Source organism: Primulina eburnea, chromosome 3 (genome assembly GCF_022965805.1).
Source record: "Primulina eburnea isolate SZY01 chromosome 3, ASM2296580v1, whole genome shotgun sequence".
Taxonomy (NCBI): Eukaryota; Viridiplantae; Streptophyta; class Magnoliopsida; order Lamiales; family Gesneriaceae; genus Primulina; species Primulina eburnea.
The window spans coordinates 19,590,440-19,616,072 of NC_133103.1; the positions used below are offsets into that span (position 1 = coordinate 19,590,440).

The 25,633-nt window shown below is 36.5% G+C and overlaps 2 protein-coding genes and 1 long non-coding RNA gene across 4 annotated transcripts; 1 reads left to right on the forward strand and 2 right to left on the reverse strand.

The window, feature by feature from the left end:
- Positions 1-3,794: 3,794 nt before the first annotated feature.
- On the reverse strand, positions 3,795-5,177 carry LOC140827220 (lectin-like protein). Its single transcript, XM_073189847.1, has one exon. The coding sequence runs from the start codon at positions 5,043-5,045 to the stop codon at positions 3,969-3,971; it is 1,077 nt and encodes a 358-aa protein (XP_073045948.1). The 5' UTR covers positions 5,046-5,177; the 3' UTR covers positions 3,795-3,968.
- A 2,288-nt stretch (positions 5,178-7,465) lies between these two features.
- LOC140827223 (uncharacterized) lies at positions 7,466-19,811 on the forward strand. 2 transcript variants are annotated; one of them, XR_012116933.1, is made up of 3 exons: positions 7,466-7,913; positions 7,990-8,068; positions 19,744-19,811. It is a non-coding gene; the product is annotated as an uncharacterized lncRNA (long non-coding RNA). The 2 variants fall into 2 exon arrangements; XR_012116934.1 differs by lacking the exon at positions 19,744-19,811 and adding an exon at positions 18,213-18,586.
- A 629-nt stretch (positions 19,812-20,440) lies between these two features.
- LOC140827222 (18.1 kDa class I heat shock protein-like) lies at positions 20,441-21,267 on the reverse strand. Its single transcript, XM_073189849.1, has one exon. The coding sequence runs from the start codon at positions 21,134-21,136 to the stop codon at positions 20,639-20,641; it is 498 nt and encodes a 165-aa protein (XP_073045950.1). The 5' UTR covers positions 21,137-21,267; the 3' UTR covers positions 20,441-20,638.
- Between the last annotated feature and the right edge of the window lie 4,366 nt (positions 21,268-25,633).

Below are 25,633 nucleotides of genomic sequence, written 5' to 3' on the forward strand. Positions count from 1 at the left end.
CAAGTCAGCGCACTTTCTTCCAGTCAAGACGACGTATTCCATGAATCAGTATGCCGAGGATTACATAGCAGAGATTGTTAGACTTCATGGTGTTCCAGTGTCGATTGTGTCTGATCGTGACCCTAGATTTACCTCAGAGTTTTGGAAGAGTTTGCACAGAGCTATGGGTTCACGGTTAGCGTTCAGTACAGCTTATCATCCTCAGAGCGACGGTCAATCAGAGAGAGTCATTCAGATTCTAAAGGATATGCTCAGAGCTTGCACTATTGATTATCCTGGTAGCTGGGATTCCAAATTGCCTCTTATTGAGTTCACGTACAACAATAGCTACCAAGCGACGATTGGGATGGCACCGTATGAGGCACTTTATGGCAGGAAGTGCAGATCTCCTTTTTATTGGGATGAGATTGGTGAGAGGAAGATGTTGGGTCCAGAGTTGGTCCAACAGACTGCGGATGTTGTTTCTGTTATCCGTGAGAGGATGAAGACTGCGCAGTCGAGACAGAAGAGCTATGCAGATGTTCGTCGTAGACCTTTACAGTTTGAGGTGGGCGATCACGTGTTTCTGAAGATAGCACCTCTCAAGGGTGTGATGCGGTTTGGCAAGAAGGGCAAGTTGAGTCCGAGATTTATTGGCTCCTTTGAGATCTTGGACAGAGTTGGTGATCGAGCCTACAGGTTAGCCCTACCGCCAGATCTAGACAGAGTCCACAATGTTTTTCACGTATCGATGCTCAGGAAGTATATTGCGAATCCTTCCCATGTTCTTCGCCACGAGCCATTGGACTTGACGCCGAATTAGACGTACCAAGAGATTCCGATTCAGATTCTGGATCGCACAGTCAGAGTTTTGAGGAACAAAGAGATCGGAATTGTTAAAGTCCTTTGGAGGAATCATTTGATTGAAGAAGCCACGTGGGAACCAGAGGATGAGATGAGAGAGAAGTATCCTGAGTTGTTCGTGCAGTGACGTCAATTTCGAGGACGAAATTCCTCTAAGGAGGGGAGATTGTGATAGCCGAGCCCGGTGTACGGTACGGTTTAAGCTTTGTATGTTTATTTGGGTTATGTGATTAGATGTTAAGAGTTGTGATTATGGGCTATAGTATGGTTGATTATTCTTGTTTTGTGGTGTTGTTGATATTTGTGGTTGGTGGTTGTTTTGTTTCAGCGTTTCGGTTAGATTTTAGTTGCTTGAGATTTTGTTTCTGCCGTGACAGCACCGCACCCGCGCTCAGTGTAAGGACCGCACCCGTGGTCTGAATTATTCGAATTTTTGGTGTTTTTCCCGTAGCGGCACCGCACCCGCGGTATAGAGGACACCGCACCCGCGGTGTAGGCCGCACCCGCGGTGATTGCAGGACCGCACCCGCGGTCGTCGTTTTCCAGAATTTTGTGGAGTTGCCGTTAGCTTACCGCACCCACGGTACAAGAGTAGCGCACCCGCGGTCGCGCATTTCGGGTTACTGTTCGAGATTTTAAGTGGGTAGTTGGCTTACTTTTCCTCATTCTTTCCTCCCCATCTTCGATATTTCTCTCCTTAGGCTAGGGTTTCTCTCAATTCTTTGACTTCTTATCTTCGATTCAAGCTTTTAGTTGGCGATTCGAGTTGAGATCGAAGTTCTTCTTGGTGCTAGGAAGCTAAGGTAAGCTTTTGGTGTTGTTATTTCTTGGTTTTGGAGGAGAGGTGATTTGGGTTTGATGTTTATGTTGGTTTTATGGATTAATTGACATGGGTTCTTGATTATTGAGTTGATGATGGTGTTATTAATGGATTATTGTTGTAGGTGGTATATCAAGAGCTTAGATTGAGGTGTTCTTGTGGTTTGTAAGTGGAATCTCCTTCTTGTGCTCACATGATAGTATATGTATTGTATTTCAAGAGTTTTATTGTGATATTCCCTTCCATTTGATTCATAGTATGTATTGATTCACTTGTTATGTATATTAGAGGCATTTCATGTCTCAATTATTGAAATGGAATAAAAAAGAAAAGAAAGAGTATTCAAAGTGTTTGTTAATGTCATAGAGAGAGTTTAAATGTTTTATTTGGATTGATAGATACATAGTCAGAAATTGCATGCAATTAGTTGATCAACGACCATAGGCTTATATCCCTCAGAGTAATCGATTTATATCGATGGGATATAAGTGAGAGACAGAGATACTATTGATATCAATCCAACCAGAGTAAAAAGAAATACCATCCTATTGCTATGCTATTGCTATTATATTTATTTCAGAGTTGATGGTATTTATGATTTCAAAGCTATGTTTCTCAAATTATGTTATGTCATTGCTATGTAAGAGTTCCACTTGCTGAGTTTTATACTCATTTCAGTTATTTCATGTGATGCAGATAAGAGCGACGGACCGGGACGTTGACTGTAGACAGGGGGTCATATGCATGCCATGTTGGAAGGAAGATTTTTGGACATGATCATAAGAATGATATTTTGTATTTTGCTTTGTCATTTAAATGATCATGTATATGTTTTATTGTAAAGATGTTTGAAGAAATGTATTTTGAAACTCCTTCCATATATTTGAAAGAAAATTTTAAATTCCGCTGTTTTTCTTTAATCGGGTCAGAGGTGTCACAATACTTGCAAGAACCAATAAGTCGTGGTTAGCGTACAGTACGGTCCCTTCAACATATATCCCGATCAAATCTACAACTATTGTTATATTGAGATTTGCAAATGTATTCGATAATGATGTTAAGTATCTTTGAGTAGTCATAGTAGCATCGTATGTGTAACTAAGGAAAAACATTTTCATAATACACACATCTTATTCTATCCAGAGTTTTGTTGCACTATTAACTCATCAGATCAGAGAGGATATCCATACTCATAGGTGAGCGGTGAATCTCCGACTGCAATGCATAGGCTCCTACGTACGTCGAAACTACACTCAACCTCTCCACCTGATCACCCTCTCGAAGTCGGTAAATGATTCAAAGTGTAGTGCTAATACGTAGAGCCTTCATGTTGTCTCGGACCTAAGGACTAATGATATACAACAATAACTATAGACTAATCCACTCGATAAGTGATAACCACTTGGAAAGTCCAATGGATGGTTGTTCAATGCCTTATCAAATGAGCACTCATCTGTATGAATGAACATATCTATGCTCTTCACAATGAAACATGACATTTAGATTACATATATTATTATCAAGTTCGACCACCTTTATCTTTGTTTTAGACATCTGAATCGACGAAGAATAAGTTTAGAATATACAATACACTTTCTAATGAATTTCAAGATCTACGTTGTCAGATAGACCTTATGGTACTATAATATATTCAAGAGTTTTACCTATGCAATTTGCATTATTATACAAATAAAATAAATGTTATAATTGAATAAAATCTTAAAATATTATTAAAATAAATAATTTTTTTTTTTACTTAAAAACTAATAAATCTCAAACCACATGTTGGTTAATGAACAAATATCCAAACACGTGCATCCAAAATAATTTATCCTACGGTCGAACATTGGAAAACCATCTTTATCAAAAGGCAGATTTTCTAAGGCTTTATTTCCCTTCAAATGAAACAATTCCATCATGCCATGATTGGACAGTAAGATTAAAGCTCTCAGATTGATGCTTATAACTTTGTCCATAGTTCATTTTCTCTCAGCATATCTTAATCACTTCACACGTAACACAAAACTTATCTCTGTTGACTCTTAGCAATTCAACAAACGGAATTTGTATGCCTCCAGAAAAAGTAGCATAATCTAATTCACATCATACTAACAGTGGAAGAAGAGTCAAATTAAACAAAATACCCTTTCCATCAAGGAAACGTCAATCAGATTATCTTCAGGATTTCGGGAGCAAAAGATAGACAGATAGGTAGTGAAAGACAAATATACAATCAAAGCTAAAATCATCCAGAACTACATGCTCCATCAGGTTATATTACAATGCTTTAAAAACAGATACATATCTAATTCTTAGTAATACTCGAGTCATCCTCCAAAACTACATTGATCTTTTTATAACTAAAATCCCCTGAATGCACCGTGCACTTTGCAGGGATTGTCAGGATTGTCTCCAAGCTATTTTCAAGTAATGCCCACAGGAAAAGAACAAACAATGCCATCAGCGCTCCACATCCAATGATGAAAACCAATCCAGAAAGAAAACCCAAAGCGCAAATTCTTTTCTTTTGCTCCAATTTCTCCTCCTCTTGCTCTTGGGAGAATGCCCGTGGATCCAACGGTTGTGAATGAAGCCAGGAAGGAACACTTCTTGTCCTGAACTTCCATGAATAGACACAACTAGTCTGCATTGTCTTTCCACTAGTTGAACTCAATCCCACAAGCATTTCTTCATTTTTCCACATTTCACCCAAATCAATCCCATAAACCAATAGAGGATCATACGGCCTAGCATCACCAAATTTACCCAACCTAACCTCTATCTTTTTGGAGCTTGAATCGTAATCAACCCACGAATGCAACTTCATCCCACTATTCAAAACCAAATTAACCGACGACACATTGCTAGTTTTCACAGAATTAAGACTGCCGACATCAACGCCAACATGGTTTGCATTAACATCTCCCACATCCTCATCAACCAAAGTATCGAACTCCACCCCAAGAAACCTCCTTTCCTCAATAACCCCAAAACCTCCTTTCGAAAATCTAGATAACAGGATTCTGGGCACTACCAAAAAGGCGATGCCATCACCATTTTGAGGCGAGATCGAGAAGCTGAAATCCGTGGAAAACGAAACTGGCTTTCTTGACTTTGAGAATGAGCTGAATAGCTTGATGGGCCTTTTCTGAAAAAGAAATCCAGAGCTCGGCGAAGAAATTCTTGGGTCGGTGAGCCGAACAAAAGATGAGTCGTTTGCAAATTTGGCGTCACCCATGAGAACTGGATCGGAACCAAACTGGGGCTTGTCGGTGACTGAGAACGCAAAATGGGGAGCAGAGAAAATGGCCACGAAGGTAATTAGACACGGAATTGGGTCAATAGAGTGAATCGTGGAGGTGGGTTGGTCATGTTTGAACATTTTTACAGAGACTAACAGAAGTTAGGGTTTGTGTTCTTGGAGAATTTGGGGAAGTGGAGTAAAGTAGCGGACTAAGGGTGCCGACACAAATGTGTGGAAATGCTGACCACAGTAAAGAATTTCAACTGCCTTTCAAAGCTGAAGATGAGTAGATAAATATCGCTAATATTTGAATCTTTATTAATTTAAGGATAAAATCTCCTTCAAAAAAATTAGGGATAATATCCAATAAAAATTTAGGGATCACATATTTAAGGGTCCCTAGAGATTGGATTTATTCCTAGTTCAGTTAATCAATATATTCATGTAACGAACCATTTTATTAAAATACTATTATTTTAATATTTTAAAAAAAATTAATTTTTTTAATTTAATAATTTATTATAAGCATAACTCCTAAAATAAAATAACAGTCACCACTCATACTAAAAATAAATTTAATATTTGAAAATCCATCATTCGAATGCCACAACCAGAAATCCCAGGTTAAAAACATTCATCCTAATTTAAGAAACTCTAACATAATATAGAAAGTTTCACTATGCTACTGACCAAAACTAATGTGATAAAATCAGAGTAAATTGTTTTAAATTGTATATAATAAAACTACAGTGAACTACAAGGTCGTCGGATTTGCGCTTCCACTGGCCCGAGCCTACACACTGATCACCACCTCCTGTCTCCTCAACAACATCATCTGCATCGATCAATTCTAGTGAGTCTAATGACTCAACATGCATAAACAGTGAATAAAAAGTAGTGTGTAATAAATTCATGCAATTTAAACATAGCTCGTACATAGCATAATATAAAGAATAAATATGTATCACTTGACTTTCATGTATAACATTTTCGTAAAAGTCATATTTTTGTGCTCGTCATAGTAATCATAATCGTAAATTATTGTGCGTAGAGTACTATTCAATGCAAGTTGCATATAACATAAATCGTTTGATAAAACTAAACGCAGTACTGGGTCATCAGGGATCATCACAGCCCTTGGACTGATGTCCACTTCCTCACATAACATAGTTCCTCCGAAGAGATTGGAGAGGTCTCCGAACACGTTCTCTAGATTCCAAACCCGTAACATAATTTGATCACAAGACAAATTGCATACCTCTAAAATAATATTTTGCACGTCACACATACTTACGAACATCGTGAACTTCATTGGATCTTCCTCGGACCTGTTGCCACAATATCCTAAATTAAATACCCCAAGTAGCCCCTAAAGTGCATTCAGACACGACTCCTGAATTCAATAGAACCACTTAGGGCATACCAATCAATTCGGAACTCGACCTACCCATAGAATACATCCTAACCTACTACCCAAGGCCCAAAAACAGCCCCAGACCATGCCACAAACCCAACCATGCACCACGAATCATGAAGACACAAGCTGCCCAAAGAACGATACTATGACACTTATGTGTTCCGTATGAATTCTTATCGATTCTAACTCGAACCAAGCCCGAACCAAGCTCTATACTCGACCTTTAGACATAACTAAGACTCTGGTCCAGCCCGTTCAAGCTCATACACACACAACACCTTAAACCACCAAAACAGAGAGCAGCTCGTGCACAATCCCTACTCGCATGCTCACAGCCATCAAAACTCCAGCAGCTATTGTATCCAACCATACCCTAACCAACCCATACCATGCCTACTCCAGGATCCTAAGGCCCCACCTAGACCCTAGCCAAGAGCCCTGGTCCATATTACACTGAATCTGACCCCTTCCACACCCACGATCACCCTTATGCATGTGTGAAGCTTCCTTCAACTCCTACTGCACCAGCAGCCTGTCATCCCATCCCGAACCATCTAAAGAACGACACCTAAACACATCCCATAACGTGAACATACGTAGCACAAGACATAGGATTGGTCCAGCGAAGACGACGATTAAAAACTCGAGAACACGAAGGAGTTCATGCATATTATACATCGAAACGATTTTTAATAACGTTCTAGCATACATATAATCAAACCCATGTGTTTTCACGCATAATTTGTATCAAAATACAGTATATAACATGATTGATGCATAGAAGAAGAGTTTAGACATGTCTTTGTGTTTTAAATGCACGAAATATCGAATATCGACGCGAGGAAGAAAGGAGAACAAACGGATGACGTTGTGATGTGTTTTTCTTGCTTCAAAGGATAAAAAATTATAATGACCCGATATAATTATATGTTATTTGGAGAAAATTAAGATTTATTATTTTAAATTGAGAAATTTAAAATAATTAGCTAGATAATTAAATTGTGTGTTTATGCATATTTAAATTTTATAACACACAAGAGTTGAAATAAAATAGATCAGGTCAAGTTTCGAACCGAAAAGAAAAAAAAGATGAACACTTATATACATATATATTATAGTACACTCTCTCTCATACACCACACCTATAAACACACACAAATCCATATCATTTCCCGTAGCTTTCTGTCGAAAATACCTTCAACCATTTCGCAACCTTTGACCGTCCATTTTGGCCGCACAGGTGATCAAAAAATTCAAGTAAATATATATTTGGAAAGCCCATAACAAGAGCTATCCATTGATACTACTCTTGCTAGGTAACATCGTGATTTCCAAAAACCCGACGAAAAACGCCGCCTCTTTCACCGCTAAATTCGCCGTCTTCCGCCCCTCAAAACTGAAAATTGATTGAGGGTTTTTGTTCCTTATATCATAAGCTTTCTTTTAATACCACTTTTGCAAATTTTCGAGAACCCTCTGTTTTATGCGTAATTCCGGTCATATTCTCCGGCGAGTTTGCCGCCTATTGTTGGTTAGCTTTGGTTGAGGCTCGGTTTCAGCCACTGTTGTTCGGATTACAAGCTGCCTCGGTGCGAATTGTTTTCATGTGAATTTAATTCAATTTCGATCACAAATGATAATAAGATCATTTAAATTAATATTCAGGTGAATTGTCTGAGTTGACATTTTCAGGACTTTCTTGAGGATGTAAGATATTTTGTGGTAAATTAAGGGTTCAATTGAGGTACGCATGAACTATTTTATTATGACGTCTATAGCGATGTGGAATGACGTTAAGTATTTTTTAATGAGTTGTGGCGTGCTTTATGTGCTTTATGTGCTTCTGTGAATACATGATTGCATTCATGCACTTACTTGAGTTGATATTATTAGTGAATAGCATTTCGAGTCTCGAGTCCTTTGATTGCTATTGATATTGATATTAATCTATCGAGACGTTGCGTCATCGATGGAGCGGGTGGGTAGGATTAGCACTTTTTATAACTTGCATGAGGGCTGAGCGGGTAGCTCCCAAACCCTCGATGCTACGTGCATGGATGAGTGGCGACTTGATGTTGCGTTGCTACGTTCCTGGCACGTGTGGCCACTGTTACTATTGTTGGTGCGATTCATTTGGACTCCGTTTGGTATCTGTTATCGGTTGTTACCTTTCATGCATTGCATCACATTTTACTTGATTTTATTTCATGTGAGTTATATTTGTCGTAATATTACTGGTTCGTCGTACTGGGCCCGACCTCTTGTTTCTTTTTATGTTGTGGTTGTTTTTGATGCCATAGCAGGTTATCCATGAGGATTTGACGTGTCTGGTGGAGTGTCAGGTAGTGGTGCCCAGTCGTCGAGTCATGGTTGAGAGTTCTCATATATATATATATATATATATATATATATATATATATATATATATATATATATATATATATAGACACACACACACACACTATATTATGGAGTCATACATTTACTGGGGAGATGCCCCATGTAGCTGTACTGTTAATTTTATGATGTTTTGAATTATCGAGCATTGCCGACTCTACATGTGTTTAGTTCTGGCCAGTGTGAAGATATGTTGTGAATTGATGTTATGACTTTATTTCGAGTAAATAAATATGCATATTTATGAATAGGTCATTCCGAAATTTCTGTAGGCCCAAAATGGAAAATTTTAATCACTTTTGCTGTTTACATTAATAAATCCTAGTTGTTTGGTCATTAAATATTAATCAGGAGCACGAGCCCCCACAGTTGGTATCAGAGCGTAACTGGGATATGCTCGAATTAGAGTCTATGACACTTGAGTCTAGACAAAAATAACATGATTGTGCATGTGTTTGAATATTTGCTCTTATTTGAATTATTTGGTGCGATTTTCTTGAATTTACCTGCGTTAGAATGACTAGCTGATTAGGCATGGTATGTAGTTTAGAAATTGCCTATAAATTTCTTTTACATGTACCTGCCTGTGGATTTAATCCTCATGTCTTGTAGAATGGCACCTGGAGGAATATGTAGAAAAGGAAAAGAAATAGTGCAAGAATATGAGGCGCAAAATGTTCGAGGACTTGCAGATATCATTAGAGGTAGACGTGGTCGACCTCGAGGACAAGTCGCTCAAAATGTTGAAGAAGAAGTGAACCAAGAACCTCCTCGACCTGAAAGACCTGGAGCTAGACAGATAGCGATTGAGCAAGAAGTGGAACAGCTGACACAGAAAGTTGGAGGAATGCAGTTAATAATTTCTCAGTTCCAAGAATTATGTCCTCCAAAATTCTTTGGCAACGAGAGCGGAGAAAAAGCAGCAGGCTGGCTGAAAAGTATAAATCATCTACTTAATTTGTTGGAGTATTCCCAAGATATTAGATTGAAACTTGCCATCTACCAACTTAAAGACCGAGCACAACTCTGGTGGGAAGCCACAGAGGAAGCAATGAAGGACTCTGGTGAAATTATTACTTGGGATGCTTTTCGCGCTCACTTTACTTAAGAATATGCACCACCATCATATTATGCTGCTAAAGAAGAAGAGTTCAATCAGTTGGTGCAGGACAACAAATCAGTGGTGGAATATGCTTCACAGTTTTCTGCTCTTTTGCCCTATGTTCCACATGTTGCTAAGAATGATCAGGCTAAACTATCACGTTTTCTGCACGGGTTGCAGCGGACTGTTCATACTTTGGTAATGACTGGATCGCCTAATACGTATCTTCAAGCAGTGGAAAAGGCGAAGAAAATGGAATCAAGTTTGCTCAGAGGAGACCCACAGCCAGGTCCATCATCTGTTTCTCAGGGATCTAGGAGTAGTATGTCAATGGCAGTTGATTTACCTCCATATCAGCCTGTACAGTCATACCAACAACCCAAACAGCACAGGTACAAGGCAAAAGGAAAGCAATTCAAGAAGAAGTCTCAATCCAGCTCCTCCAGTTAAGGCAGTGCACGAGGGGTAGGTTCTGTTGGGTCGTCTAGCACTGTGCATTGTGACCGATGTGGTGGTCGACATTTTAGTTCCCAATGTGTAGGAGTTCAGGGGTCTTGTTACGTCTGTGGTCAAGTTGGGCATTATGCCAAAGTATGCCCTAATGCACAAAGACAACAATTTCAGCCACAACAGTCTGGACAGGTTCCCCGAGGACCAGCTTTCAGGCCATATGCTCCTGCACAGTCATTTCAGCAGTCTGGTTATCCACCACCTAGAGGTCCTCCTCAGCTACAATTTACAGTGCCACAGCAGGCTCGAGTACATGCATTGACTCAGGATCAGTCTCAGATGCACCAGGAGGAGTGATTGCAGATATTTGCTATGTTTTCGATTATCCTACACGTATATTAATAGACACCAGAGCATCTCATTCATTTTTATCTGCTGCATTTGTTGATGAGCATGAGATTGCTACTATTCCATTGTTGGATATTGTGTTTGTGGCTACTCCTGCCGGTGTATACTTGATGTCTCGCGAGATAGCCTTAAATTTTTTTATTAGATTTGAGGATAATATTATGATACTAATCTAATCAAGTTAGCTATGTCTGATTTCGACTATATCCTCGGTATGGATATATTAACGAATTATCGAGCTACTGTGGATTGTTTCCATGAAATTGTCAAATTTAGACCGTATTATGGCAGCAAATGGAACTTTTGCGGGTATGATTGATAGTATCGCATTCCGTTAGTATCGGCAATGGAAATGTTCAGGTTATTGTCAATCGACAATGAAGGATTTATGATTTATTGCTCTCGACGCGGCACAAGAAGAACCATTGAAAGTTTTCGGTATTCCTATTGTCAAGGATTTTCCTGATGTATTTCCTGATGATATTCCATGTTTTCCACCTCAAAGGGAAATAGATCTTAGCATTGAATTGATGCCAGTGACAAATCCTATTTCTAGAGCACCACATCGTTTAGCCCCGACAGAGTTGAAAAAACTCAAGGAACAGCTACAGGATTTACTGGAGAAAGGCTATATCAGACCAAGTATGTCGCCCTGGGGAGCTCCAGTATTGTTTGTAAAGAAGAAAGACAGAACGATGAGAATGTGCGTCGATTATCGGCAGTTGAACCGGGCTACTGTGTAGAATAAGTATCCTCTGCCGTGTATTGACGACTTGTTTGATCAGTTGCAGGGTACTTCTGTGTATTCCAAGATTGATCTTCGTTCCGAATACCACCAGCTTAGAGTTCGAGAGGAAGATGTTCCTAAGACAGCATTTCGGACACGTTATGGACACTATGAATTCCTAGTCGTGCCGTTTGGTTTGACTAATGCTCCAGCGGTTTTCATTGATCTAATGAATCGTGTATTCTGGGAATTCATAGATAAACTTGTTATCGTTTTTATTGATGACATCTTGATTTATTCCAAGTCACAGAAAGAGCATAAGGAACATTTGAAATTAGTTCTTCAAACATTCAGAGAAGCGCAATTGTATGCCAATTTTTCTAAGTGTGAGTTTTGATTGGACAAAGTTTTATTTTTAGGCAATGTTATATCTGCAAAAGGAGTATCTGTTTATCCTAGTAAAGTTGAAGATGTTATCAATTGGCCTAAACCAACCAATGTGTCTGAGATTCGAAGCTTTTTGGGATTAGCTGAATACTATAGGCGTTTCATTGAAGGGTTTTCTAGAATAGCTAGGCCTATGACCCAGTTGACACAGAAAGATCGACGTTTTGTATGAACTGCAGAATGTGAGTCTAGTTTTCGAAATTTGAAACACATCTCCAGTACTAGCTTTGCCTTCAAGCTCATGTGGATTTTTTGTCTGTACAGATTATTCTCTAAATGGACTGGGTTGTGTTTTGATGCAAAATGGGCGAGTGATTGCGTATGCATATCGTCAGTTGAAACCACATGAGACTCGATATCCAGTTCAAGATTTGGAGTTAGCTGTCATTGTGTTTGCATTGAAGATATGACGTCATTATCTGTACGGAGAACAGTTTGTGATTTATTCTGATCAAAAGAATCTGAAGTATCTTTTCACACAGTCTGACTTGAATATGAGACAGCGTCGATGGTTGGAATTGCTTAAGGACTTTGATTGTGAGATTCAATACAAACCAAGGCGAATGAATCAAGTTGCAGATGCTTTGAGTAGAAAGGTTAGCCTAAAATGTTGGTATCTTTGACTATTTCAAAGGTTCATGAGCCTTTGGGAACTTCATGATGGACTTAGCAGTCTAAGGGCGACTACTTTATAGTTTCGTCTATTCAAGTTGAACCAGAAATTGTTTCTAAAATTAAAGCAGCACATAGAACTGATCCACATATTCATAGATTGAAAGAATTGACTCAGACAGGTCAATCAGACAAGTTTAGTGTTGCTTCAGATGGATATCTGCGCTATAATGGTAGACTCGTGGTTCCGAATTTGATAGAATTAAAGGAATCTATACTTCGAGAAGCTAACTGTAGTTGACATAGTGTTCATCCTGGAATGAGAAAGATGTATCATATCTTGAAATCTCATTACTGGTGGGAAGGTATGAAAAAAGAGATTTCTGACTTTGTGGCTAGATGTTTGACGTGCCAACAGGTTAAAGCTGAGAGAATGAGACCTGGTGGTATGTTACATAGTCTTGAAGTGCCACAGTGGAATTGGGAGCACATTACTATGGATTTTGTGACACACACCTACCTCATTCTAATCGTGGTTGTGATGCGATTTGGGTGATTGTGGATAGATTGTCTAAATCAGCCCATTTTATTCTTTATGATCGTACTTGTACTTATAAGTAAATGACAAAAATGTACATCGATCATGTAGTGAGATTGCATGGTGTGCCTGTAACCATAGTATCAGATCATGATCCCAGGTTTGCTTCGAAGTTTTGGGGTAGTTTGCAATCAACATTGGGTTCAAAGTTGGCAATGAGCACTGCATATCACCCACCGACAGATGATCAGTCAAAGAGGACCATTCAGACACTCGAGGACATGTTGCGAGCAGTCGTGATGGATTTTAGTGGTGGTTGGCATGAATCATTGTTACTTGTTGAATTCTCTTACAATAACAGTTTCCAAGCAACCATCGGAATGGCACCATTTGAAGCCTTGTACGGTAAAAAATGTAGATCTCCGATATGATGGGAAGATGTAGGAGAACGACAGATGTCAATGCCAGAATTTATACAAGAAATGAAAGAGAAGGTTGAAGTAATCAGGAAAAAAATGAAAGCAGCTCAAGATCGTCAAGCCAGCTATGATAATAAAAGGCGTAGGCCTATAGAATTTCAAGTTGGCGATAAGATTTTCTTGAAATTATCACCGTTTCGTGGTACTATGAGATTTGGGCGCAAAGGAAAGCTAGCTCCGCGTTATATTGGTCCATATGTGATTGTTGAGAGGATTGGCACGTTGGCTTATCGTTTAGACTTGTCGCAGAGTTTGTCTGCGATACATGATGTGTTTTATGAATCTATGTTACAAAAGTACGAGCCGAATCCTTCTCATGTCTTGAGGACTGATGAGATGGAGTTAGAAAGTTCCCTTAGCTATGTTGAGAATCACGTGCAAATTCTTGATCGTAAAGAAAAGCAACTCAAGAATAAGACGATTCCACTGGTTATGGTATAGTGGAGTAGACATGGGACTGAAGAGGCTACATGGGAATTGGAGGCTAAAATGCGTCAAGAATGGCATCACTTGTTCGAAATTGTCACAAATTATTCCATGTAAAAAGACTTTCCTATGTACTATCAGTGGTAGATGTGTGACTAGGTTGTATATAAGATGTGTTGTGTGTTTCGATTTCGATGACGAAATATTTTGTTAGAGGGGGAGAAATGTAATGATCCGATTTAGTTATATGTTATTTGGCGATAATTAAGATTTATTATTTTAAATTGAAGGAATTTAAAATAATTAGCCAGATAATTAAATTGTGTGTTTATGCATATTTAAATTTTATAGCACACAAGAGTTGAAATAAAATAGATCGGGTCAAGTTTCGAATCGAAAAGAAAAAAAAAAAGATAAACACACATATTATAGTACACTCTCTCTCACACACTACACCTATAAACACACACGAGTCCATATCATTTCCCGTAGCTTTCTGCAGAAAATTCCTTAAACCATTTCACAACCTTTGACTGTCGATTTTTGCCGCACCGGTGATCGAAAACCTTTGACTGTCGATTTTTGCCATCCACAAAACCCTAGCGCACCTAGCCTTGAATCTTTGAGCCTAGCCCACCCTAGACCGGACTAGCCCCGAACCATCACACCCTAGGACCAAGACCAAGCCAAGGACACTCTACTGGACCCACACTAACCTTGTTTGCCGACCGTACACCCTGCCCCGCGTGCTTCACCTGAAAGCAAGTCCAAGCCTCATACCAAGTCGCCCCCTTGCACTACGGTCGGCTGCTGGACGTGGCCAGCCGTGGTCGGTCCCCTTCCACACCATGTCTTAGACCTTTTAGGCTCTGCACCATGGCTCGGTGTAGCTCCCCTACAGCCGGCCATAGTCTTCAAGCCAAACTAGACCATGCGACGACCAACAACCCTAGCTATGATCGGTCTCCTCCTAGGTTCAACCAACTCATGATTCCAGACCCATGACACCCTATCTCATGCCATGAACAACCCTTAAACCACCAGCCATGGCAGCCCCTTGCATCATAATCAAGAAAAACGTGAGGTATGAGTCAAAAGATGCATATTTCATGTCAAACATTTGCACAAATAATACTATATGATAAATCAAAGAATTCTTCATGCAAATACATGTACATCAACATATAATAAATATTGTAAATGATGAGAAAAAGAGATACACGATGTGCCTTAATGTTTATGTGCTCAAAAACTTGAAGATTCTTGCGTAGAACGCCCACCGGAGAGGCAGAGATGATTTTTTCTTTGAAAGATATGGAGAAAATGAGGTGGATGCTGAAGAAAAATTTCGAAAAGGCTGCTGAAGCAAAGGGGAGGGGTGGCCGTGTGATGGGGAGTAGGTTTAGGGTTGCTAATGATGTGTTTAAGTTTTAAGCATAAATGGGTTTTATTAAAAATTAAATGGATAAAAAGGATTTTGAGCCCATTAAGCAATGAAATAAACCCATCAATCCCAAAAACACTCCCGAAAAATATTTCGTTTAGGTATGTTTTTGAAAATATTGTCTGAACCCTCAAAACGTCCCCCGACTTGCTAAATTTTGCATAGTGGTAAAAATATATGACCCAACGAGTAAAAATACCCAACCAAGGCCTATTTTCAAAAAACATACTTAAATACACAATATATTAAATATTTAAAAATAATTATTCAATAAAAATATTTCTCCTGATTATCCGCGGTCTCCATTGCTCGTTCGAGCATGAAATGGAACTTAACACCCTAATGCATGAAACTTCAAATAACCAAGAAATAAACACATATCCATCCAATAATCATGCAATAAATGCATAAAAATCATTAAATACATGTTATAAATAAAAACTCTAGATTGCATGCAGTCAGGTTAAGTAGTTCGAATTTCCTAGACCTTACATCCTCAGTCCTCAGTAACAACATTTGCATTGTTATTTGTTGATTTGCAATTCTTTTTCTCACCATAGTTCCTGCACTTCAAATTGTTTTAGAAGTTTCTTTTGTTTTTCCATTTCTTGACTTGAATCTACTGCGCCATGGGTTAGAACCCATTTCGCCATTCCTGCCTTTCCTCTGTTATCGAGATTTAAAGTAGATCTTGATAATGTTCTTTCACCAGAATCCATCCTTCGAATTTTTTCAGAAAATTTTGATCCCTGACATCATTGAATTGTAACTATCTCTTTCCAACAGGTGCCTACATCGGTTCCCAAACATTTGGTAAAGACGCCAAAAAAATAAGTGCACAAATCTCATCATCAAAATTAATTTCAACCGATGTTAGTTGAGAAACAATCATGTTCATGAACTCATTGATATGTTTAGCCACCGAAGAACCTTCTCCCATTTCAAGTTGAATCTCTTTTTTATGAGATGTACTTTGTTGTTTTTTATGTCTTCTCGTATATGTCCGATAAAATAGACACGGTTTGTGCCTCTGTCATGTTATGTGTCATGTTCTTCGTTAGGGTCAATTGTATTACACATAAAACTTGTCGGTCAATGAGCTCTCATTCATCACCCTCTATCTTTTTTGGCTTCTTTCCTGATAGAGGTTGATGAAGCTTCTATCTGTATAGATAATCTTTAATTTTTAACTGTCAAAATGAAAAATCTGTTCAATCAAAATTGTTGATTCCAGGTCTGACCCATCTTCTACAGCCATCGCTTCTCTTGCCTTAGCAAAAAATCTCAAAATTGTTTTCTGATGAGGAAGATTAAACAAAACTGCAACCACATAATATTTAGAATTTTAAGAAATTTTACGAGAGGGCTTCTATAACAGTTGTTGGGGATTACACTGAAACAATGACGATCATGACTGAAATATAGTATCAAAATTACAGAATAAAACAATCATCAAGAACAAAATGATTTACATAGTTCACCTAATATAGGCTACATCTACGGAGATACTACAAATCTTTATTGGAAGAAATATTACAAAGTGTTTATAACAAAATACTCAATATCTCACAATCTCAAATCGAATATAACCGAGAAAATAATTTTTCTAGCACACGAGAGAACCTCTCAAAACTCTGAGAAAAAACATTCTCTTTTGCTCTTTATTGTAGGATGTTTTGCTTCCGTTGGGATGATTAAACTAAGGCAGCGAGAACTCTATTTATAAATCTAATCCTAATGTGAAAGTGCATTTCCTTCGTCAAAACTCCTTCAGCCAAATTTGAAAAAAAAAAAAAAAATTCAGCCACCAACCATTCATATTAATGATTTTTTGCCGACAACCACCAAACTTTAATAAATGCAGGATAGTGGCAGCTTACCTAACACAACGTTGACGATAATGAAACTGTTTTTTGATGGAAAAATACTTTTGTTTTATAGTTACTGCTAAAGAGTATTCTAATGTGTCATGGGAATTTTTTTTTTTTGGAGTATTCTAATGAGTCATGGAAACTTTAACACATATACATATTCTTTAAAATATACATATGCCCACTTACTTTTATTCAAACGTGTGAATCGAACTTGGTTGGAACTTCAAATTTTCCAAAAGCTTTCTACCCATTGGGTGGGTTTCCTCATGTGGAGATGGTCAAAGCCCAGTAAATTTGGCTCATATGGGACGAGCCCATATCGAGAAGAAAAAAGGGAGTGTCTTTGTCCTATTTTGATGCAAAAAACCTCAAAAAGATTACACAAAATAAAGAGAGTAACCCTCGCTGGCTCGTTGTTCCAAAGTAGGCAAAGGTTCAAGAGGACAAATATTTCAAGTGGACCATCTAGGGAACCTGTCTCAACATACCCGGGAAGGAAACCATGCCTTACTTTCCACCTACGTCACGATGGAGAATGTCATAGGAAGTTTGTAGCATGCTTTAACTATGGGATGTTGGGACACTGCGTTGTTGATTTTCCCGAACCCAAGAATACGGGAACTGGATCAAACACTATTGCTGCCCAGAATAACACAAAGGAAAATAAGCAAATGCTCGAGTGTTTACCATAACTCAAAAGGAGGCAGATGACGCAAACGATATTGTGACAAGTACCATTCTAATCAACAAATTCTCTACTATGTGTTGTTTGATTGTATGACATTTGTTTCTATCTAAGAGGTTTACTACGAAATTATGACTTAAACCTACGATGCTTATTGAACCCTTTAGAGTAACAACACCTACTAGTAAGTCTATTGAAAACCTATGAGCTACATCGAGACTGAAAAATCAGTATCCATATGCATATATTTTGTGCCGACTTGATTCAACTTTTAATGGTGGATTTCGATGTCATTTTAGGGATGAACTGTTTAGCCAAGAACAATGCAGTGGTAGAATTCCAGCACAAGAATATCAAACTCCGAACCTGAAATAAGAAGAAATCATATACCATGAAAAGGCCAAGAAACAGAAATCCCTGATTTCTGCTTCCTAGACCTTGAAAGCCATGAAGTCTGGTGAAGAAGTCTATCTAGTAATGACCAGCGTAGGAAAGGAAGGAGTCGAACTCAAGCTAGAAGACATTCCAGTGATACAAGAATTTAAGAACGTTTTTCTGAAATAATTACTTGGAATGATCCCAGACTGAATACGATCTGGATTTTGTTTTATTTTTTCTTATTTGATTTTAGCTAGATTTTTTTCAAATTGAATATTTAGTTAAAGATAGATAGATATATATATATATATATATATATATATATATATATATATATATATATATATATATATATTTATATATATATATAATATATATATATATATATTCCAGGTTTCTCCTTAAACCATACCAGGTTCTTGAATCAGAACACTATGTTCATGACTCTTTCATTGTAATTGAGAACTCCCAACATGCTAACGTGTTGTTTTAAGCTTGCATTGGGAATAATCTTGTACTAACTCTGTAAAAAAATATGTCTGAACTTGCCACATCTTTACTGTCGATGGGGTGTGATGACAAGAGAATATGTATCTTCGATAAGATAGATATTCTTCGATAAGATAGATACTTTGGATCCATCCATTGCAAGATTCTATCTTAATAAATATGAGTATCTAGATGACCTTTGAAGTTTCTGATTCATCTGGATCGTTTTTAGTGCTAACGTGAATGAAATGAAAAAATGCACAAGTATGTTGAATGTTAGAATCCTCTCGTCATCCCTTGTTTGCTTTTGTGCTCCACTTATTTTTCAGGACTTTAAAGTAACAAATCAGTTTCCATTCTTTGATCAACCATCACAATATCATCATCACGATTAATGTTTTTTACAGGTGGTTATGGTTTCATTATGCTAACCAAAGGATTTCTTAATAAATACTTTCATAAACATATTACTAGTAGTGTAAGTATAGCTTTTCTTATGGTCTTATATGTTTCGGTTAAGCAGCTGCAATCCGACGTTGACCTTTGAACTGCAGCTCAGCTACGTTTCTTTGTAGTACTCTGGTTATTAGATGTGCTAACATACATCTGGTACCCTATCCCCTCATAGGACAGCGGGGCTTGGGTGAAAATTTCGTTATTCTGCCGTTAACGCAAAATGTTGTGTAAATAACTAAATCTTGAATATTTCTCAATAAATATTTTGATAAACCGTATAACTAGTGTAAGTATAGCTTTTCTGATAATCTTAATGTTTCGATTAAACAGGTTCTATCTGACGTTGAACTGCAGCTCAACTTTCGCCTCCTTTCTTTGTAGTATTCTTGGTTATTAGATGTGCTAACATACATTTGGTACCCGATCCCCTCGTAGGACAAATTTTGTTATTCTGCGTTGACGCAAACTCTTGAGTAAATAACTGAATCTTGATGTTCTTTCTGGCAGAATGTGTGAGATTTGTGGATCAATTGCAGGAAACCTTATTGTTGTAAACCAGATTGGATAAATAGAACTTTGCAACGACATGACTGATGTCGCTGCCTTGCCGGAAGTGCCCGCACCATCATCTCAAGTTCGAAACTTGTGGCAAGGTCATGGATTCCTCAACTACTTGTTAGCTTGTATGGTGTTTGCATTTGTGGTTTCCTGTCTTTTTCACTTCAATGGACGCTCATGAGCTCCCGCAGGAGCCAAAACAAGAAACTTCTCAATGACAATATAAACATTGTTTACAACAATCTCCACACTTTCTGCTCGTTCAACTGTTGCCTGGTTCTGTACATTAGTAATAGAGCCCCAGAAAAAAATTGCTAAATCAGATATTTCTGCCTGAAAATTGTAAAATATATTCGTGGATTCTGCAGCTTTCTGGAACTGTTATTCTATGTCTGTTGATCCAGAATATGCTCCAACACTTTGAGATATGGAATCAAGTCTCATAAAAAATACATGGAATCAAGTCTTTTTCCCCTTGTAGTGCTGGCAACAGTTTTAAAACGAGGGTTCGGGTTCGAAGGGACGGTGGAACCGAAATTGTAACCCATAAATACAGTACCGGTTTTGATTCCGATTGCTAATTATTTTATTTAAAGTTCAGCTGCTGTTTGAGTCGGTTTGAACTGAACATTTCGTGAGCCAAATATTACAAGAAAACAAGATTCTATTACCACTCTTGATCAAAATATTTACAGACGCAGAACACCGCACCATTCTCACATAGACCTATCAGTTACCCAGACAAGAAAAAGAAAACCACAAGATTAGTAAATCCATAATACCCACAAGACATAAGATTCACAGTAGGCAATACTAACAAAATCCATCTCCAAGAGAGGACAATTCAACCAGAAATTTCAATGGATTTCACATCGGCCTTCTTGGCATCATCCACCTTCGGAACAGTCACAGTCAAAACCCCATCCGCCATACTCGCCTTCACCTCATTCACCTTAGCGTTCTCCGGCAGCCTGAAACGCCGTATGAAGGTGCCGCTGCTGCGCTCGACCCTGTGCCATGTATCCCCTTTCTCCTCCATCTCTCTCTTCCTCTCGCCTCTGATGTGCAGAACCCGGTCATCCTCCAGCTCCACCTTCACCTCCTCCTTCCTCAGCCCGGGAACGTCAGCCTTGAACACATGGGCGGTGGGGGTCTCCTTCCAGTCGATCATTGCTCCGGAAAAAGAGGAGATCTCGGATGGGAAATTGGAACGCAAATTGTCGGAGAGTTGCCGGGAGTGGGAGCTGAAAGGGAAGCCCTCGAATGGGTCCCATATGTCAAGAGAGAATGGATCGAAAGCGTCGTTGGATCGGCGGCGGAAGAAGCTTGGAATCAACGCCATTTTCGTGCAAACTTGTGAGAAAATTGTTCAAACAATCTATCGGAATAATTTGAGCAAGAAAAATAGCGACGGGTGACGGTGGTTTTATACGGGGAAACGGATAGATTTCGGAGAGGCTTCTCGTTCTAGAAGTCTCTGGTATTTTCGTATATATATTTTATGAATGACAAAAGGTTTTAAAAAAGCTTATTCTACGCCAAATGATTACAAAACGTGAGGTTAAGTTTTAAGGAGTTCAGTAAGAGGAGAAGTTGAAATACATTTTTAGTTTTCATAATTTATAATAACTTTTATTAGGGTAAATTGTATTTTTTAATCCTGTTATTTTTTGTTTTTAACATAATTTTAGTTTTTTTTTACTTAATACTGATTTGATATCGACTTCACGATAACATGTAAAATATTATATCAAAACTCTCTAATGCTGATTTGATATCGACTTAAAATTGATATGTAAAGTGTTACATTAGAACTCTCATTGAAAATGTAAAAATTTGTTAAAAATCAAAACAAACTTATTCAACTGAAATTTGATAATATAGATTATAGTAAATTGCATACATGTCCCTCTTTTGAAATATCTCAAAATAGCTAATAACTTCGTTTGAAAAATAAATAAGCGATTAGCCCCTCATGTTTTATCAAAAAATGCTTATAAACCCCCAATAAAAAATATTAATATGATTCTAGTCTTTTGTTTTGCATACAAAATAGTGTTTCATCGTATTTTCTACATATAATTCAAAATTATCTAATCGATACAAATGAATATAAATTAGATTATTTTTTTCGTCAATTTTGACCTTTTATTTTATTTTTTTGGTTATTTTATACTATTATGTTGAAACTATTAAATTATATATGTAACACATTTGTTGTATGTTTTTAATGACAAATTTCGTAAATTCAAACACGAAATATGAATTACACATTGTCGAAAGTATTATGAGTAGGTCTCTTGTGAGACGGTTTCACGATTCTTTATCTGTGAGACAGGTCAATCATACCGATATTCAGAATAAAAAGTAATACTCTCAGAATAAAAAGTAATAATTTTTCATAGATGACCCAAATAAATGATCTGTCTCACAAAATACGACACGTGAGATCGTCTCACACAAGTTTTTGTCGAGTATCAAAATATCGTGCAACTAAAATTATGAAATTGATGTTATTTGAACTTTTGTTTAAAAAAAGAAATATGAGGATAAGTGATTATTTATTTTTCATTGATATTTGACAAGTATGATTAAAAAAAACATACATGATAAATATACAATTTTATGTATTAATTATATAAGTCAGTCAATAGATGAAAAATTAGTTTTATTTCTCTGTTTATTATTTTTTATTTTAATTTTTAATCAAAAATGTTAATTTTGAAAGTTGTTATTGTAGTAACATATTATTTGGTTAAATAGTCATATATAGTAGTAATCGAGCCGGGCAGGGCCTGCTTGTAAATATTTTGAATTCCTGAAATTTGGGTCACCAGATTTTATCATTTATGTGCACGTGATGGCGTTACTATTTTTTGCCGCTATTAATTTATTCAAATGCAAAAATAGACTTTGCAACAAGAATTTATTTCCATATTTTTTGTACTGATGTATGCTGTGTGGATTGCTAGTCAAGGAAAGATCAAGTGCTCAGATGAGTTAGAGTCGGGAAAATTTCGGTCTTAACCGTGGTTGTTTAGGACGATTAGGGTCCGGCTTATGATCTCAGCGGTCAGGGTCCGGTTTAGCCTGTAGTTTTTTTTAATTAAAAAAAATTTATTATTTGTCAATGAACATTTAAAAAAGTTAAAAAATATATATTCACAAAGGGCTTGTATTCATAAAAATTATATCAAATATTTCATTCTCTCAATATAAAAATCGTTCTCTTCAAAAGTTTTCAATGAATAAAATATCATTAGCCAACGCCTTGCTAAAGAACTTATGTTTTATTCCTTCTTTCAAGCCTCTATCTTGTACAATCACTCACATTTTCTCATGTCATTGTTTTGGATGTTCCCTTAGTTTTGTCTTGGTCATCATCATTACTTTTAATATCTCGTGTTCATGTAGCAATTTTTTTATCAATCTTTGAGAAGTATTGGACTTGCAATTTTTTCGGCCTTACTGTATAACATATCTCATCTAATTTATTTTCTCTCATACTAAAAGTTAGCTCCAGTACAACCACTAAAACATGCAAATTAGAATTTCTTTTGCCATTATAGACAAAATTGGATATACTTGTATTTTGGCGACCAACATCGAGATATGTCGAAATTGTCCTCATTTACATCACTAAAATAAAAAATAGTGGTAAATTAATTGACAAATTCCTGATTGAAACTTGAGGATCCTCATAGACTTTTCGTCTGTTCTCAAAATAAAAATTGTGATTTAGTAAGCTTAGAAATGATGCTACTATTGGTAGTGGACTGTGTTTCATGTGTTACAATTTATGTACTATATTTGGTCCAGTATTCATTATAAATATCATTTAAATGAGTTCTAATATTTAAAAAAATCAATGAGTTAGATGAAACTGTTTCTGTAGTAGGGTCTAAATAATTATAATATATTGTTAGCATTTCTTGTAAAAACATCTCATTTAAGTTTAGAATCAAAAAAAAAAAAATCACATAAAAATATTTCAGAAATTTCTAATTTTTTTTTCCCATTTGCATTCATGACGTCAACATATATATTTAATATGTTCAGTAAATGTACATGCAATGTTGCAACAATATGTTAAAACTAAATGAGAGGTTGGATAATATAAAAAATGGATAATTAGTCACTAAGCATCATTAAACACCTTAAAATTTCACAAATATTATCGCATATGTTCCAATTATTGAAAAAAATAAATATCACGAGCTTGAACATGTTAATGAAAACTATATATAATAAATCTTTATATTCAAAAAATGATAAAAACATTTTATATGTTGAATTCTAAAGTATTGGAATTTCCCATACGGTTGAGGCCTCATATCGTTGATTTTGAAAATTTTACCTCATTGTTTCATAATGTGGGGATGTGTCCATATGTAACAAATTGCTTAATTAGTTTAATATGAGCTTCTAATTTTTTTAAATTTATCTTGAACACACAAATCTATAATATGACATGTGAACATAATATAATGTTTTTTACAAGGAATACGAGACAACACTTGCAGATAGACACGTACTTCATCGAACTTATATGCGAAACAACCCGACCCATTAGAACTCAAGTAGGTGTAGTATGAGATTCCACGAGTATAAGGAAATAAAATTACGTTTTGACTAATAACTATAGTACGTTTTGACTAATAACTATAGATTTTCACATAATATTAAACGTTTGATCCTAACCGTGGTTGCTCTAGGTACATTGGGTTTTGGAGATAAGAAGGATATTGGTAGCAAGGGATGTAACCAGACGATCTGAGGTGACAAAAATAAGAGGTATGGCATCAATTCATTTTGATTGTCCTGAGCCAGGAATATTATAATTTTGATATGTTAAAGGCAAAAACTTGTATGAGACGGTCTCACGTATCGTATTTGTGAGACGGATATCTTATTTGGATCATCCATGCAAAAATATTACTTTTTATGCTAAGAGTATTACTTTTTATTGTGAATATGGATAGGGTTGACCCGTCTCACATGAGACTAACTCTATGTTAAAATTATATATATTCGTGGGGACCTATTTGGAGGGTATATCTCCAGAAATCAATTATTATGTCAAAATATATATAAAAAAAATAGCTATTTTGTAAATCTTGATTTTTTGTTGGTAGGTCCTAAATGCCATTTTCATGCATGCATGATCTACGATACAATTGTAAAATTGAAAATCTTAATGGATAGAATCACTATATTTAAAAACTTATTTACCTTTGTTTCCAATTTGGTTATTTTGCATCATATTAATTACTAGCATAAAAATCGAATGGAAAATATTTATTTAATTTTTGAAATAAAAATAGAAAGTATATATATCCATTATGATCATGTCGAAATATAATTGTTTTGTAAATGTTGCTTTTTTGTTGGTAGGTCGTAATTGCCATTATCACGCATGATCTATGGTATAATTGTTAAATTGAGAATCTAAATGTATAAGACAAACTTTATATATAAAAAAAAAACTTAATCACCTTTTCTTTTCGGCCAATTCTATCCTACTCCAGGTGAGGTATACCCTTTTGCATTTTTTTTTACACTTGTTTTTTTTAATTATTATTATTATTACATTTCACACTACTTTAACCAAAATCAACCAAATTAATCATTAAACTAATTTCGTTTCATGTATATAACATGTGTTATATCATTATATTATTATTATTATTATTCTCAAATTTTAAAACTTAATATTTTATATTTAAAAATTACGTGAAATTTTTATTTTATAGTAAAACTTTTACGTTTGAGGTCTGAGATTTTCATTTTTATTATTCTTATTTTTGTGATAGAATCATATAAAATGTAAAAAATCAAT